The sequence below is a fragment of the Cricetulus griseus genome, chromosome 2 (assembly GCF_003668045.3).
Source record: "Cricetulus griseus strain 17A/GY chromosome 2, alternate assembly CriGri-PICRH-1.0, whole genome shotgun sequence".
Taxonomy (NCBI): Eukaryota; Metazoa; Chordata; class Mammalia; order Rodentia; family Cricetidae; genus Cricetulus; species Cricetulus griseus.
This window is the reverse complement of record NC_048595.1, coordinates 7,778,470-7,792,500: the sequence shown is the minus strand read 5'-3', so window position 1 is coordinate 7,792,500 and position 14,031 is coordinate 7,778,470. Positions and strand designations below refer to the sequence as shown.

General features: G+C 45.5%; 2 protein-coding genes across 11 annotated transcripts; one reads left to right on the top strand and one right to left on the bottom strand.

Moving 5' to 3' along the window:
* Window positions 1–1,118: 1,118 nt before the first annotated feature.
* Tardbp (TAR DNA binding protein) lies at window positions 1,119–10,504 on the bottom strand. Of its 10 annotated transcripts, none has more exons than XR_003481836.2 (8): window positions 10,357–10,503; window positions 9,076–9,327; window positions 6,886–7,049; window positions 6,331–6,471; window positions 4,804–4,974; window positions 4,298–4,442; window positions 3,226–3,365; window positions 1,119–1,486 (listed from the first exon to the last, which is right to left on the bottom strand). XR_003481836.2 is itself a non-coding variant. In XM_027398235.2 (7 exons), the coding sequence occupies exons 2-7, from the start codon at window positions 9,311–9,313 to the stop codon at window positions 3,460–3,462; spliced, it is 885 nt and encodes a 294-aa protein (XP_027254036.1). In that variant the 5' UTR covers window positions 9,314–9,327; window positions 10,357–10,503; the 3' UTR covers window positions 2,526–3,459. The 10 variants fall into 10 exon arrangements, 8 of the variants coding, with proteins under 8 accessions (XP_027254036.1, XP_027254033.1, XP_027254037.1 ...); XR_003481835.2 differs by lacking the exon at window positions 1,119–1,486 and adding an exon at window positions 2,388–2,507; XM_027398235.2 differs by lacking the exon at window positions 1,119–1,486 and having other exon boundaries at window positions 2,526–3,485.
* LOC113833723 (translation initiation factor IF-2-like) lies at window positions 9,563–10,767 on the top strand. The gene is made up of 3 exons (XM_027398144.1): window positions 9,563–9,588; window positions 9,823–9,985; window positions 10,099–10,767. The coding sequence occupies exons 1-3, from the start codon at window positions 9,563–9,565 to the stop codon at window positions 10,765–10,767; spliced, it is 858 nt and encodes a 285-aa protein (XP_027253945.1).
* The last annotated feature ends 3,264 nt before the right edge of the window (window positions 10,768–14,031 follow it).

Here is a 14,031-nt window from a genome sequence, read left to right as displayed (position 1 = left end):
ATCAAACCATAGGCACATGACCACTCACCAATGTCAACTCTGTCCACTCAATATGTTTATCGTTGCCACCCTGCCCCCAACTCACCTCAACTTGTATTTGATTCCCTACAACCTACTTAGTCCCCATTTCTGACCAACCAAGGGCCTGCTGTTTATTTTTCTAGTGTGTTAAGACTTGGTTTTAATGAGCTCTGAAAGTGCTCTTACAGATTACAACAGAATTGGTTCCAAAATATCCAATCATTTTTTCAAAGGTAAACTGAAAGCAGGTATGTAATTTTCCTATTAAGACCAATACCATAAAAACATTGTTTTGTCCATTTCCAGAACACTGGGATTATAGGCATATTCTAGCACATTTCATTTACCAAATTATCAGATAAAAAGAACATGGAATAGCACTTTATCCCTCAAAAGGGTGATCTAACAATGCATTTCAAAAGCCTTAAAAAATTGTATAATGTAGCAGACAACCCAACCTCTTTCTTTTGCTTCCACCAGCTAAATGCTTAAGAGATTACAGGTTTGTGACACCACACCCCACTGTATCTGGTACTAGCAATCAAACCCAGGGCTTTGGACATGCTAGCTAGGTAAGCCAACTAAAATACATTGTGATCTCACTCTCCTCCCCCCACCCCCAACTGTCACCTTTGACATAGCCTGTGTAGTCTAGGCTGAGCCTTAGCATCCCAAGTGCTGGTGTAAGTGTGTGCCACTACACCTGGACCATTTTTAAGCTGGCACAACTGGGACACAGGTGAGCCAAACAGATCATAGATGGCACAATAGCACAAAACTACTCAGTAGACCCATTCTCTCATGCAACAGCAATTCACCATGAAATAACTGACTTTCTCCTAAGATGCTGCCTTAATCTTAAAATGTCACATTTGATTGTACTAGGCTGTTCCAAGTTTTTGAGACAGGGTCTCACAACTGGCCTACAACTCAGATGTGCATGCTTCAGTTTCTGGGGTTAAAGGCATGTGCCCCACACCCACCCAAAAGGCTGAAAATGCTGTACTGTGTCTTCCCACAGAAGTCACTGTTTAACTTTCTATCATTTTTGTCATGAAACAATGTTTTTTTTTCCATTAAGACTCCAGACACTAAACTGTTAGTGGCAAGAAAACTTTTTATTCAACTGTGGTTCAAAGATTTCTATTTTAAGAATGAATGCATTTTGATGACCAATTACTTTCAAAACCAAATCTTTGCCAAGTAGTTTATTTCTAAAACTTCATTTAGGGCAAATAACTATCTACAGCTACGTCATACCATAGACATGTTAAAAGGCTACTCAACATTGAAAGCCTTCCATGACCAGTAAGTCTTTAACAAGTGCAAACAAGGGATCAAAACCATGCCATGGACAAGTAACTTACCCCAGGACTCCTGGACGGCTTGCCAGTTTAGTCTTTGGAGATCCCCGAAAACCATTTTAATGTTACCATGTTACTGCTGCTGAGTAATAGTGCAAGTGCTAAAATGCAAAATTCAGATGTACAGGGTTTGGAAATCATGCAGATTTAGATGCAGAGAAAAAAATTTACAATAACTCAAGATCCTTTTACAGAGGATACTGAATAATGAAACACTGTGTTCATAACAAGTCTCTAAAGGATATAAAATTTTAAAACATGCAACTTGCAAAATGACAAACCTATTTAGCATAATCTAATTCAGGTAAGGGCATTAGGAAAACTACCAACACGAAAAATGGTCAAGTTTCCAGTTAGAAAAGGAGCTCCCCAGTTCTCAGTAGTTACAGGAAGAGTACAACAATCAAGGTTTTATTGCTTTTACATTCTTACAATGCACTAAGTCTACTCTGACTTTGTGAGCATCATGATATGCCCCACACCCCAAAGGTTAAGAGCCCACTTCACTTAAGACTGCCACAGGCAGACAACCCTCCCCACTAGTTCTTAAAGCTATCAATCAGGCTTCTTAATGATTTCAGGCACACGGTTTCTTGTTTCTTCTACTTCATCCCTATTGCAATTAATTCCACTTTTCAAAGCCCCAACAGAAATATGCTCATCCCTTTGTTCCCATTGATATGGTCTGCTACAAAGCATTTGAAAACAACTGTTTTGCCCCCTCTCCCAAATCGTATTTTTAGAAGGCATGACTTCCCAATGGACATTTCTACATCCATGTCACTAGAAAAATCACTCAAATGCACAGAGGCACTCAGAATAAGCTGGAGGGCAACGGCTTACCATTTTAGGCTCTGTCACCCAGACTTATGAAAAACTAGATTAAAAAACAAAACAACCCATGAAAAAACTTTCACTTTGGACAATGCAAGAACAAATAGCAATTAAGTCTGGGTATCAGGTGTCAATGCATGACAGGTGATGAATCCATTTGACTTGAGACAACTTTTCAAATAAGTTTATTTGAAGCAAAATAAACTATTGCCAAGAAACTTTATGAAAGTTCCATCTCAAAAGGGTCAAAAAGGGGAATTAACTGCTATGAATTCTTTGCATTCAGGGCTGCAAAACAAAGACACATATTATTTAAATCAGTTTTATTTAAGAATTTCCAACAATGACAACTCTTATAAAAAGCATCCAAGCACAGGACACAGAACTGCAGCAAACAGCATTCTTATGGTTGCTAACAGACATGAGAACGTCCACCCTCTTTGAGACACCTGAGCTCACTGGTGAACTCTGCTTCCAAGTTCTCCTGCAAAGCACACCACAAGCTCAGTCCATGTTCGCAGCCCATCAGCTTCAGTTCACGTGCCCACACTTCCAGATCAGTAACAGAGGAGAACACACACCATACAGCATTCACAGCAGTTGACAGAGGGGAGGGAAGTACAAGTATTTCACTTAACATTCAACTAAAGTGGGTTTTCTAAGAACAAAACTCAAAGTCTTCCAACAGATGTGGATGTCCTTTGATGCAAAAACATTCGTACATTATTGGCTATCATTGCTCTCTGCACACTCTCTCACCAAAGCCACAGGATTGGGTGACACATCTCTCCAAGTTAAAAAATATCCATTTTGCACCACCAAGTCTCTGCACGCGCTCTCTCCTGTCCTCGCTCATACTAGCCTTTCATGCCTCGGCACCACCATCAATCCCACACAAGGTTTCAAAAGTTCAAACAGCCTTCTGGTTCCATATCACAGCCTTGCGTTCATAGCGTTGATACGACTCCATGAAATAAAGAGTAGCGGATAAAAATGGAACACCCACCGTCAAAGACGCAGCCTGTGCAGCGTGATGACGAGTTCTTGGATGAGAAAGCATGTAGACAGAAGTATTCCTATGGCAGAATATTTACAGCACTACTTTCAATGAAGTGCTTCTTCCATAAACATTTGAAATGAGATGAACTGCAGAGATTAAATGAAGGCTTCATATTGTACTTTCGTATATGAAGGAAGACAAGTGTTAAAAACAAAACCAAAAGAACCAAACACCATGACATCATGATCTCCCAAATGGAGACTTTCCTAAGGAAAAAATTCATAGGGTGGGATTCAAATTAAAATGAGAAAAGAATGTAGTTCTAACCAATGGTTTCTACTCTGAACATGCAAAGAATCCATTTAACAAGTCCAATGACAGATTATTACAGAGAAACCTTCTGAGATCAATTGTAGTGTTGGTTTACCTATTAGGCAAACAGTTCACTTTCACCCACTCAGTATTTTAACCCTTTATATAACAAAACTTATAAAATTCATTAGCTTTTCCTCTTTTTCTAAAGAAGAATGTCAAAAATACTGCTGAATATACTCCCCACTGAACAAAGCAATCTGAAAATTTTAGTACATATGTATCTTACAATATACTTACCATGAGTTTAGAAAAATTTGAACCCCACCATTCTAGACCTACCAACCTATCACTGAGCAGCCTGACTCCACGCCCACTGCCTACATGCCCCAGCCAGAGGATTTAGAATCCATGCTGGAGCCAAAGCCGCCATTGAAACCGCTGCCTGACCCTGCGTTGGAGGCCGAACCCCAACCAAGAGGAGCCCCAGAGTTAGAACCGCTGTAGGAATTATTTCCGGAGCCAAAAGCCTGATTTGGTTCCCTCTGCATGCTGCCCTGGCTTTGGTTATTACCAGATGGACCTGACTGGTTCTGCTGGCTGGCTAACATGCCCATCATACCCCAACTACTTTGCAATGCTGCCTGGGCTGCAGCCATCATCGCTGGATTAATGCTAAAGGCTCCGAAGTTCATTCCTCCACCCATGTTACCACCCTGGTTATTTCCCAAGCCAGCACCACCCCCTCTACTGTTGCCAAACCCACCCTGATTCCCAAAGCCACCTGGATTACCACCAAATCTTCCACTTCTTTCTAACTGTCTATTGCTATTATGCTTAGGTTCAGCATTGGATATATGCACGCTGATTCCTTTAATGATCAAATCCTCTCCACAAAGGGACTGGGCAACCTATAAGAAACAAGGATGTAAATGATAACTAAATCACCAACTCACACACCACCACAGCAATAAAACCAAAATTTTAGTATAACCCATCTAAGCAGAAGGAAAAATAATTAACGCTAATTTCACTTCGGTAATATTATCAACATTTGTAATTAAAAGATAGGTAACAGCCTCAAAGTCCACATAAGAACATTTATCTAAAGGACATGGTATGACTATCTAAACCCCCACACTCTACCCAGAGAAGGGTGGTCACCATTTTCCGTGCTGGAGACTGAGCTCAGCACTTAGTGTGCTATGTTGGACACATATGGGAGCACTCAGATAAATTCCCAGCCCCGATACAAATGAAGAAGAAAAATACCTTATCATCTGCAAAGGTAACAAAGGCAAAAGCCCTGAATGGTTTGGGAATGAAGACATCTACCACTTCTCCATACTGGCAGAAGAACTGCTGAAGCTCTTCAGCAGTCATGTCTTCTGTACAACGCCCAACAAACACCTTTCTGCTTCTCAAAGGCTCATCTGGGCTTTGCTGGTCAAAAGGAAGAGTAGAAAAAAAATACATAAAGGCATACTGTCACTGCCCCCCTCCCTTTGCTTTTTGAGACAAGGTCTCACTGTCTATCTCTGGATGGCCTGTGCCTGAGTACTGAGATTAAAAGGTGTGGGCCCTTGTAATCTTGAACCAAGTACATGTCTGGTGCCCTTAAAGGTCTGAAGAAGGGATTGGGTCACTCGGAATTATAGTGTTGTGTGTTGCCATATGGGTGCTGAAAACTGAACCAGTCCTTCTCCAAAAACAATTACTAATTAACTTTTCTTCCTCATTTCCTTCGGATTTCTAAAACAGGCTCTCCCGTTTTAAGGATGGCCTTAAGCTTGATATGTGAGGACAATCTGGAACTCCTGATCCTGTTACTACCTCCCATGTGCTAGAATTACAGGAATGTAATACCAAGAGACCATTATGTCACATTTGCGATAGAGGTTGATGCTAGCCATCTTTCTTAGTCATTCTCCACCTTCCTTATGAGGCTGGGTCTCACTGAACTCGTATTTGGCTAACTAGACTGGTAGCCAGGCAAACTCCATGAATTAGCCTGCCTCCCGCCTCCAGGGGTGGGATTACAAGTATATCTTACCACACCTAGCTGTTAAACACAGGACCCCAGCACGTAGAAGGCAGAGGCAGGCTGATCTGTGTTGAGCTTGAGGCCAGTCTGGTGTACAGAGTGATAGCTAGGACCATGCAGAGAACCCTGTCTCAAAATAAAGATGTGTGTTCCCGCCAGGCATTGGTAGCACACACCTTTAATCCTAGCACTCAGGAGACAGAGGCAGGCGGATCACTGTTGAGTTTGAGGCCACCCTGGCCTACTGAGCAAGTTCCAGGACAACCTCCAAAGCAATACAGAGAAATCCTGTCCCGAAAAACAAAGTATACTTTGACCCCAAAAGAAATGTTCCAAATAATTAAAGTCTCATTTGCTTGTTTGGCGTAAGTTTGGGCTGGGGTTATAGGCTCAGTGGTCAAGCACTCGACACTACTAGGTTTAATCAGGGTACTCACATCTCTCTGAGTTCCAGCCTGGTCTACAGAGTGAGTTCCAGGACAGCCTCCAAAGCTATAGAGAAACCCTGTCTCGAAAACTCAGAAGAAAAAACAAAACTCCCTAAGATTAAGCTGAGTGGTAGTAGCCCACACCTTTAATCTCAGCACCTGGAAAGCAGAGGCAGGTAGGTGGATACCGAGTTTGAGGCCATCCAAGGCTACAGAGACACCTGCCTTGGAAAACTTTTCCTGCCGTCAATGTTTCCAAATGCACTTAATTTAAGGTCTTTTAAAAGAAAAAAAATCACCCAAGCATACAGGAAAAGAGCAAAATACCTTAGAATTGGGGAGTTTACAGTCACACCATCGCCCATCTATCATATGTCGCTGTGACATCACTTTCACTTGGGTTTCATATTCCGTAAATCGAACAAAGCCAAACCCCTTTGAATGACCAGTTTTAAGATCTTTCTTGACCTAAGAAAAGAAATTTACTCTAATACCACATATATACCAAATCAGAGTTCACATAGAAACTTGAATGGCTTCAACTGAACGAAAAAGCACATTAAAGTTTAATGTTTAATAACGTTAGTCCAAGGCAAGAATCAATAGGGAATTGCATCATTAACAGGGAATGAATGACTCACGACAGAACTTAACAATGTTTTACAATGAGCACAAATATAATAGTTCTAATATGACCTAGTTCCTTTAAACCAGTAATTTTCAACTTTCCTATTGTTTTCACCCTTTAATACAGTTCCCACTGTTATGGTGACTCTCCAATCATAAAATTTTTGGTGTTACTTCCTAATAAGGATCGATACTGTTATGACCCATATATACAGAATAAACAAAAGGAAAGCTGTTACCCAGAATCAAGTTTACCTGAACCATAAGAACCTCTCCAAAAGTACTGAAATAGTCTTTAAGATCTTGTTCTGTTGTTTTCCAAGGGAGACCCAACACTATTAGATCAGATGTTTTCTGAACTGCTCTTTTCACTTTCACGGCCGAGGAAGCATCTGTCTCATCCATTTTCCTTTTGTTATCTAAACAAAGCGAGCATAAACCCATATTTAGCAGTTCTTTAAAGATAGGTGGAGCTCTGTGAGTTCGAGGCCAGTCTGGTCTGCAAGCTAGTTCCAGGACAGCCAGGGTTATACCCCGTCTCGAATGACCACCCCATTCTAGTTTTATATTATCTTATTGAAAATTGATCTGTATACACATTTGTAAGCCGTTTCTGGACTTCTGCCCTGTTAGGCTGCAAACCACTGCAATTGCCCTTTTAAGTGTGTTCTAGAGGTAGACAGGATGTCTGTCTTGCTCTGCAAGTGTCTTTACCAAATCAGCTATCTCCCTGGCCCAGGATTTCAATAATGTAGGATTATAAAATCAACTGCATGTCCTCCTCAAAACCTGTATCTAAATCAATGCAATTTTACTTCCTTTTAATTTTGTGGCATGGAATTTATCTGACTGATCGAGGGTATCAGACACCTTGTGATGTATAAGGTGTACAGAAAAATACCCACATACGCAATTACATACATAAAAAGAAAATTTCCACATATAAACTTGGGTGCCTTTTGTCTTATCCAGACTTTCTGCAATACTGCTTGCTTACAGAGATGTGGTCTCATTCTGCCACCAAAACTGGTCTCAAAAAACTGTCTTTTGCCGGGCACTGGTGACGCCTTTAATCCCAGCACTGGGGAGGCAGAGGCAGGTGGATCTCTTGTGAGTTCGAAGCCAGCCTGGTCTCCAGAGCAAGTGCCAGGATAGACTCCAAAGCTACACAGAGAAACCCTGTCTCGAAAAACACCAAAACCAAAAAAAAAAAAAAAAAAAAAAAAAAAAAAAAAGGGCACAGTGAAAAATTAAGTTTACCCACCTGTATATTACATGACCCTATCTTTAAATCTTCCCAAATTTTCCCCTTTTTTGGATAGGGTTTCTGTGCAACAGCCCTGGGTGTCCTCCAACTCAAGAGATCTGCTTGCCTCTGCCTCCAGAGTGCCAGGATTAAAGGCACCGCCTGGCTCCTCCCAAATTTCTTATACAGTCTGAATACTGACCAACTTTTTGGTGGACTGACCTTGGTTGTGTGAGATGTCTCACATAGCCCAGACTGGCCTCAAGCTCTCAATTTTTCTGCCTCACCTCACCTCCCAATGCTGGGATTACAGGTACAAGCAGCACTTAGTCGGAATATTAAGGAAACCAACAATGTACCAATTCCCATGCAATCAGTCTTCTACAGAGACACCCTGTCTCAGGATTAGAGGCAGGGAGAATAAGACCCGAAACCTAAAACCAAAGTAGTCCTATACTAACTCAAGATTTGGGCCACCACAATTGATGTTTATTTAAGGAGGGAAGAGGTTAACTTCAACAAGAGAGCCGGAGGTCCTCTTCTGGAGGATCAGGGTTTGGCTCTCAGCACCGACAAGGCTGCTCAAAACCATTCAATTCCAGTCTCAGGTCAGATGTCCCTTTGTACCGGGTCCTCTGGAAGAGCAGCCAGTGAGTGCTTTTAACCACTGAGCCATCTCTCCAGCCCCCAAGGCATTGAGTTTTAACAGGCTAAATTTGGCATCAAATGGGTAATGACTGTTCCAATGGCTAAACATTTAAATAGATAATCCTAAGGAAGAGTCCTGCAATTCTCAATTATCACTTACTTAGACTGGGGACCTGCCAGAGTGGTCTAAACAAAAGAACTGGGTTGTAGAAGACATTTTGCCATGAAGGCCAAACCCCAGGTATGAAGCTTAATAGACTACTTGCCTGGCAAACATAAAGCCCTGAACTAGCCGGGCGGTGGTGGCACGCGCCTTTAATCCCAGCACTCAGGAGGCAGAGGCAGGCGGATCTCTGTGAGTTCGAGACCAGCCTGGTCTATAAGAGCTAGTTCCAGGATAGGCGCCAAAGCCACAGAGAAACCCTGCCTCAAAAAACCAAAAAGCCCTGAACTAGTACCCGCCCCCACCCCACAAATAATTTACAACTTAGGATGGCATACAAGCCCAGGTGTAGTCAGCAACAGGGCAAAAGCCAAAATGATTAACAAACCTTTGGGATAGTTGACCACATATACCAGATTGCCCCAGCCAGCATCTGGGGCATGCAGAATTCCTTCCACCAGCCGGACACCCCTCATACACTGAGACACTGGATTCCGGTATCGAAGGCCACATGCCCCTGGAAACTGGGCAGTAACTGTGGACAGCAATACTGTTCCGTCGTCTTCTGAGGGTATTTCAATGGGCTCATCGTTCTCGTCTTCTGTTACCCGAATGTATTCAGACATCTTTGCTTAGTTTTCTAAAGGGAAGAGATGAAGAACCAGATAAGAGCAATTATCTCTTTATAGTTAGCCACCACACAACCCTATTCCCACTTCCTGAAAGATTCTCTCCCCCACAAACCTAACGTTCCATTTGTCATCCCTGAAAAATCGAGGAAAAGGAGGGAGTTTTCTAAAATAAAAACGATTTCTCATCCTTTTCTGTCTTTTTTTTTTTTTTAACCAATTCACTTATCTCTCAGGACTTGCTATATGCTTCAGGGGTTAAAACGCCAACAGTACCAACCTGGCCTGCTGGTTACAGAACCAGACCAAAAAAAAAAAAAAAAAAAAAAAAAGAAAACAAACAAAAACAAAACAAAGTGTTAAGGAACTAAGTACTTGTGTCCCGACTATTTTTCTCTTGCAGACACCGTTTTTCTCACCTGGAGCGCAAAGGTTACAGACTGCAGGATCTCCTCACCACCCTAAGGGCTGAGCCTAAACTGGGGTCTAGCACGTGCTTTTTTCAGAGGGCGGGAGGGAGGCAACGACGACGCTCATCTCGTGCTGGGGGCGCACGGAAGCCGACGACGAGAACCGAGACTCGGGCCTTGTCTGTTCCTCATTTTCGGAAAGGGACAGCAGCTGGCTAAGCTCGGGCGTCGAGGGGCAGCCGCCACAGATGCTCGCGATGTAGGCCACCACTTCCCACAAGGCCACGCGCGCGCGACGGCCGACGTTGACTTCTCTGCCCCCCCCCTTCACCTCGGCCTGGGGTGGGGTCGCCCGAGCACGGTCGTCCTCAGGCACCGAAACCCGACGCGACAAGCACTGCTCGAGCCCCGGGGCCGCGACTCACTTCCGCGCACGGCCGCCCGGCCCGGCCCGGCCTGGCGTCCCGCTCCGCGCCCGCCCGCCCGCCCGCCCGCGCTAGGCCCCAACGACGCGGCGGCGCGAGGCCGGCCAGGCCCCGCTCCAGAGCTCCCTTCCCGCGGCGCAGCCGCCTTAGGCCTCGCACGGGGCGGCAGCCGCAGCCCGCAAGCCGCCCCGGGCCGGCAACTCACCCGCTAGGCCGCCGCAGGGAAGCACGAGGAGGAAGCCGGAACGGCGAGGAGCCCGATACCCGCCGAGCTACCGCTTCGTGCCCACAAAATGGCGCTAGGGCCGCCTCCCGCCCCCGCCCGCCTTCGGCCTCTCCCACCGGCTTCCCGCCGGGAGGGGCGCTCACCCAGCGGAGCCGCAGACGCCCTCGCCTGGAGGCCGCTCAGATGCCCGCAGGCGCTGGGGCTCGCATGGGCGGCCCGGGGAACACGGAGGGGAGAGCGCCGGTGTCCGAGACGCGGCGACTGGAGGAACCGGGTGGCCACGTACGCTTCAGCCTCCCCCCACGTAACGCGGCGAGTGGTTTCGTCCGGCCAACCGCCGGCCCTAGCGGAGGAGCTCGCGCTCCCGGAAAGCGCGCGAGACTAGCGTAGGCCGGGAAGAGCGAGGCGGGCCCGCGCTGGCGGGGCGGGGCCAGGAGGCAAGGGGCGGGGCGGAGCACGGAGGCGGGCGGGGGCAGAGAGGGAGGTCTCTCTGGGAACCCCGGCCTCCCGGCCTTTATGCGTCTTCTGCCACTGCTCGGTAATCTCCAGACGTGCGAACCCTAACCTTGGTCCACAAAATGGTAGCTGTCCTAAGTACTACTTTGCGTCAGGCACCTCTTTGCCCCTCTCTGGCGCCAGGAAAACAAAAACAAACAAGCAAACAAACAAACAGAATCTTGTAGAATGGCAGACAAGTGTTTGACCGTTGTCCCTTGGAGTTTTCAGAGTAAGGCATAGTCTTTGCCACCAAGTACTATTTTAGAGAGAGGGACCTCAAAAGTCACTGTGTAGCCCAGGCTGTCCTTTAACTCATCTCGCCCCCGCAATCCCATCCCCAGCCTCCTAAGCGTTGGTGCTGCCTAGCAGTTTGACGTGATTCTTGTTATTATCCTCTTGGTTAAATGAGGAAACAGGCTCAAAGCAATTAAGTATTTTGCGTGAAATCACCAAGAGAGTTGAGTATTCACCTAGGATTTGATCCTACAAGGAAAAGACTTGGAAGTTTCAGTATTTCAGGTCCTAGTTTAACTAGCTTTGTAAAGGCTGAAGGCTGGCTCAACCACAGGCTGCCAGCTGGAGATCCTTTAGCCAGGATTTCAATTTCTTGGTATGTATGTGTAGCAGATCCAAAGCTTAGATGAAAAGGTTTCCACTGTGACAGGGTTTACACAGTTTTGCAGAACAGGATGGCCTTGAACACGGAGATGCCATCATGCCAGTAGTTTTCCTACTTTAAATTTATATATGAACTCCTTTCCTCTTTGCAACCCTTGGAAGGAGATGCCATTGTGAGAATGGAGATGAACACCTGGCCCCAAACTTCCTTTTTAGCCAGGCTGACCTGGAACTCCTGGACAATCCTGCCTCAGCCTACTGAATGTTGGGGTTGTAGGCATTTTTTTTTTTTCCGAGACAGGGTTTCTCTGTGTAGCTTTGGAACCTATCCTGGCACTCGCTCTGGAGACCAGGCTGGCCTTGAACTCACAGAGATCCGCCTGCCTCTGCCTCCAGAATGCTGGGATTAAAGGCTTGTGCCACCAACGCCCGGCTGGCATGAGTTCTTTCACCTAGTATTATTTTGTTTTTCGAGATAGGGTTTCTCTGCAAAGCCCTGGCTGTCCTGGAACTCACTCTGTAGACCAGACTGACCACAAACTCACAGAGATCTGCCTGCCTCTGCCTTCCAAATCCTGGGATTAAGGCATTCCTTTTTTTTTTTTTCCCAAGACAAGGTTTCTCTCTGTGTAGCATTGGCTGTCTTAGAACTCTGTAGACCAGTCTGGCCTCAAACTCAGAGATCTGCCTGACTCTGCCTCCCGAGTGCTGGGATTAAAGTTGTGCATCACCACCACCACCCCACCCCCACCACCCCCACCCCAGATAGCATTTATTTATTTGAGACAGGCTCCACAGTCCATGGTGGAGGCACACGTTAATCCCAGCAGTCAGGAGGCAAAGGCAGAGGCAGGTGGATCTCTGTGAGTTCGAGGCCAGCCTGGTCTACAGAGCGAGTTCCAGGACTGGCTACAAAGCTACAAAGAGAAATCCTGTCTGAATACCCCCCCAAGAGGAGGGGAGGTTCTTGCCAGGGAGCCCTGTCTGGTCTGACACTCCATATGTAGTTCAGGCTATCCCTGAACTCATATGCCAGTCCTCTTGCCAGAACCTCTCGTGTGCAGGGTTACAGGCATGAGCAGCTGGCTGCTACTTCGGAAATCTCAGCTCTGTGGCATGTCCCCATCTGGGTTGGTCTGATGTTTCTCTAGATGTAAGACTACTAAGGACATGTGTCCTGTGTAGAAGGCTACTGTGGAGATGTTGTGTTCTTGTGTATCTGTAGAGACCCTTAACTAATGACCTGTCCTGAGAGCGTTAGGTCTACTGATGAGTCTTACCTCATCAGGCAAGTTGAAGATGTGTTACTTTTGTTTAAACTATGGAATATTTAATGATGCAAAGATGTGTTGCTTTTGCTTAACTCTGTGAAGCTGTGTTACTTTGCCTGTCTAAAACACCTGATGGTCTAATAAAAAGCTGAATGGCCAATAATAGCAAGACAGGAGAAAGGGTAGGTGGGGGCTGGCAGACAGAGAATAAATGGGAGAAATCTGGGGAGAAAAGATGGGGGAGAAAAGGAGAGGAGGACATCAGGGGCCAGCTACACAGCAAGGCATGGAGAAAGACAGAAAGGAAGAAAGGAAGGAAGGAAGAAAGGTAGGTAGGTACATACCATAGAGAAAGATAAAAGCCCAGAGGCGCTGGACGGTGGTGGTGCAGGCCTTTAGTCCCAGCACTGAGGAGGCAGAGGTAGACGGATCTCTGAGTTCGAGACCAGCCTGGTTACAAGAGCTAGTTTGAGGACAGCCTCCAAAGCCACAGAGAAACCTTGTCTTGGAAACCCCCCCTCAAAAAAAAAAAAAAAAAAAAAGCCCAGAGGCATCACAATGACGGTGTAGTGAAATATCCAGGTGCATTGACCACCACGCCCATTCAGGCCCGGATTAGGTCTGGGGTCAGGGGACAGGTGGTCTCTCTGTAGCTTAGGGTGAGGTCAAGGAGAGCAGCCTGGGTGGATCCTTGGAGAGGGAACACAAATCTGTTTCATGGGTAAGTGCATTCTCCCCCAATAAGCTTATATTGAACCTAGTCCTGTGAATCTTAATCTGTGCATCCACAAGACAGCATAATTAAGTTAAGGAAAACTGGCTAGAAATAAGCCAAGTTAAGGCCGGGCATTCATAAGTAAGAGTAAGTCTCCATGTGATTTACTTGGGAACTGGGTAGCAGGCCCCCAAAGAGTAAAGAATAAGAGAAAAAAAAAAAAAAAAAAAAAAGACTGGGCTGGAGAGATGGCTCAGAGGTTAAGAGCGCTGACTGCTCTTCCAGAGGTCCTGAGTTCAATGCCCAGCAACCACATGGTGGCTCCCAACCATCCATTATGAGATCTGGTGCCCCCTTCTGGTGTGCAGATATACATGGAAGCAGAATGTTGTATACATAATAAATAAATAAACTCTTAAAAAAAATCATTGTTCTTCAAAAAAAAAATAGACTGATTGCAAAAAGGTGATTTTCTGATTCTGTTTGTTTTTTTTTGTTTTTCAAGACTGGGTTTCTTTGAGTAGTCCTGGCTGCCCTTGAACTCCCTCTCTA

What these genes read in the sequence shown, in the direction of transcription:
- Tardbp (XM_027398230.2), bottom strand. Translation starts at nt 9,313, where the DNA reads ATGTCTGAATACATTCGGGTAACAGAAGACGAGAACGATGAGCCCATT. An exon ending in GAGAGGTTCTTATGGTTCAG is followed by an intron (nt 6,472 to 6,885) that starts GTAAACTTGATT and finishes TTCTTTTCTTAG; the next exon opens with GTCAAGAAAGATCTTAAAAC. An exon ending in TTACCTTTGCAGATGATAAG is followed by an intron (nt 4,443 to 4,803) that starts GTATTTTTCTTC and finishes TGTTTCTTATAG; the next exon opens with GTTGCCCAGTCCCTTTGTGG.
- LOC113833723 (XM_027398144.1), top strand. Translation starts at nt 9,563, where the DNA reads ATGCTTCAGGGGTTAAAACGCCAACA. An exon ending in CAGGGGTTAAAACGCCAACA is followed by an intron (nt 9,589 to 9,822) that starts GTACCAACCTGG and finishes TGCTTTTTTCAG; the next exon opens with AGGGCGGGAGGGAGGCAACG. An exon ending in CCGCCACAGATGCTCGCGAT is followed by an intron (nt 9,986 to 10,098) that starts GTAGGCCACCAC and finishes GGTCGTCCTCAG; the next exon opens with GCACCGAAACCCGACGCGAC.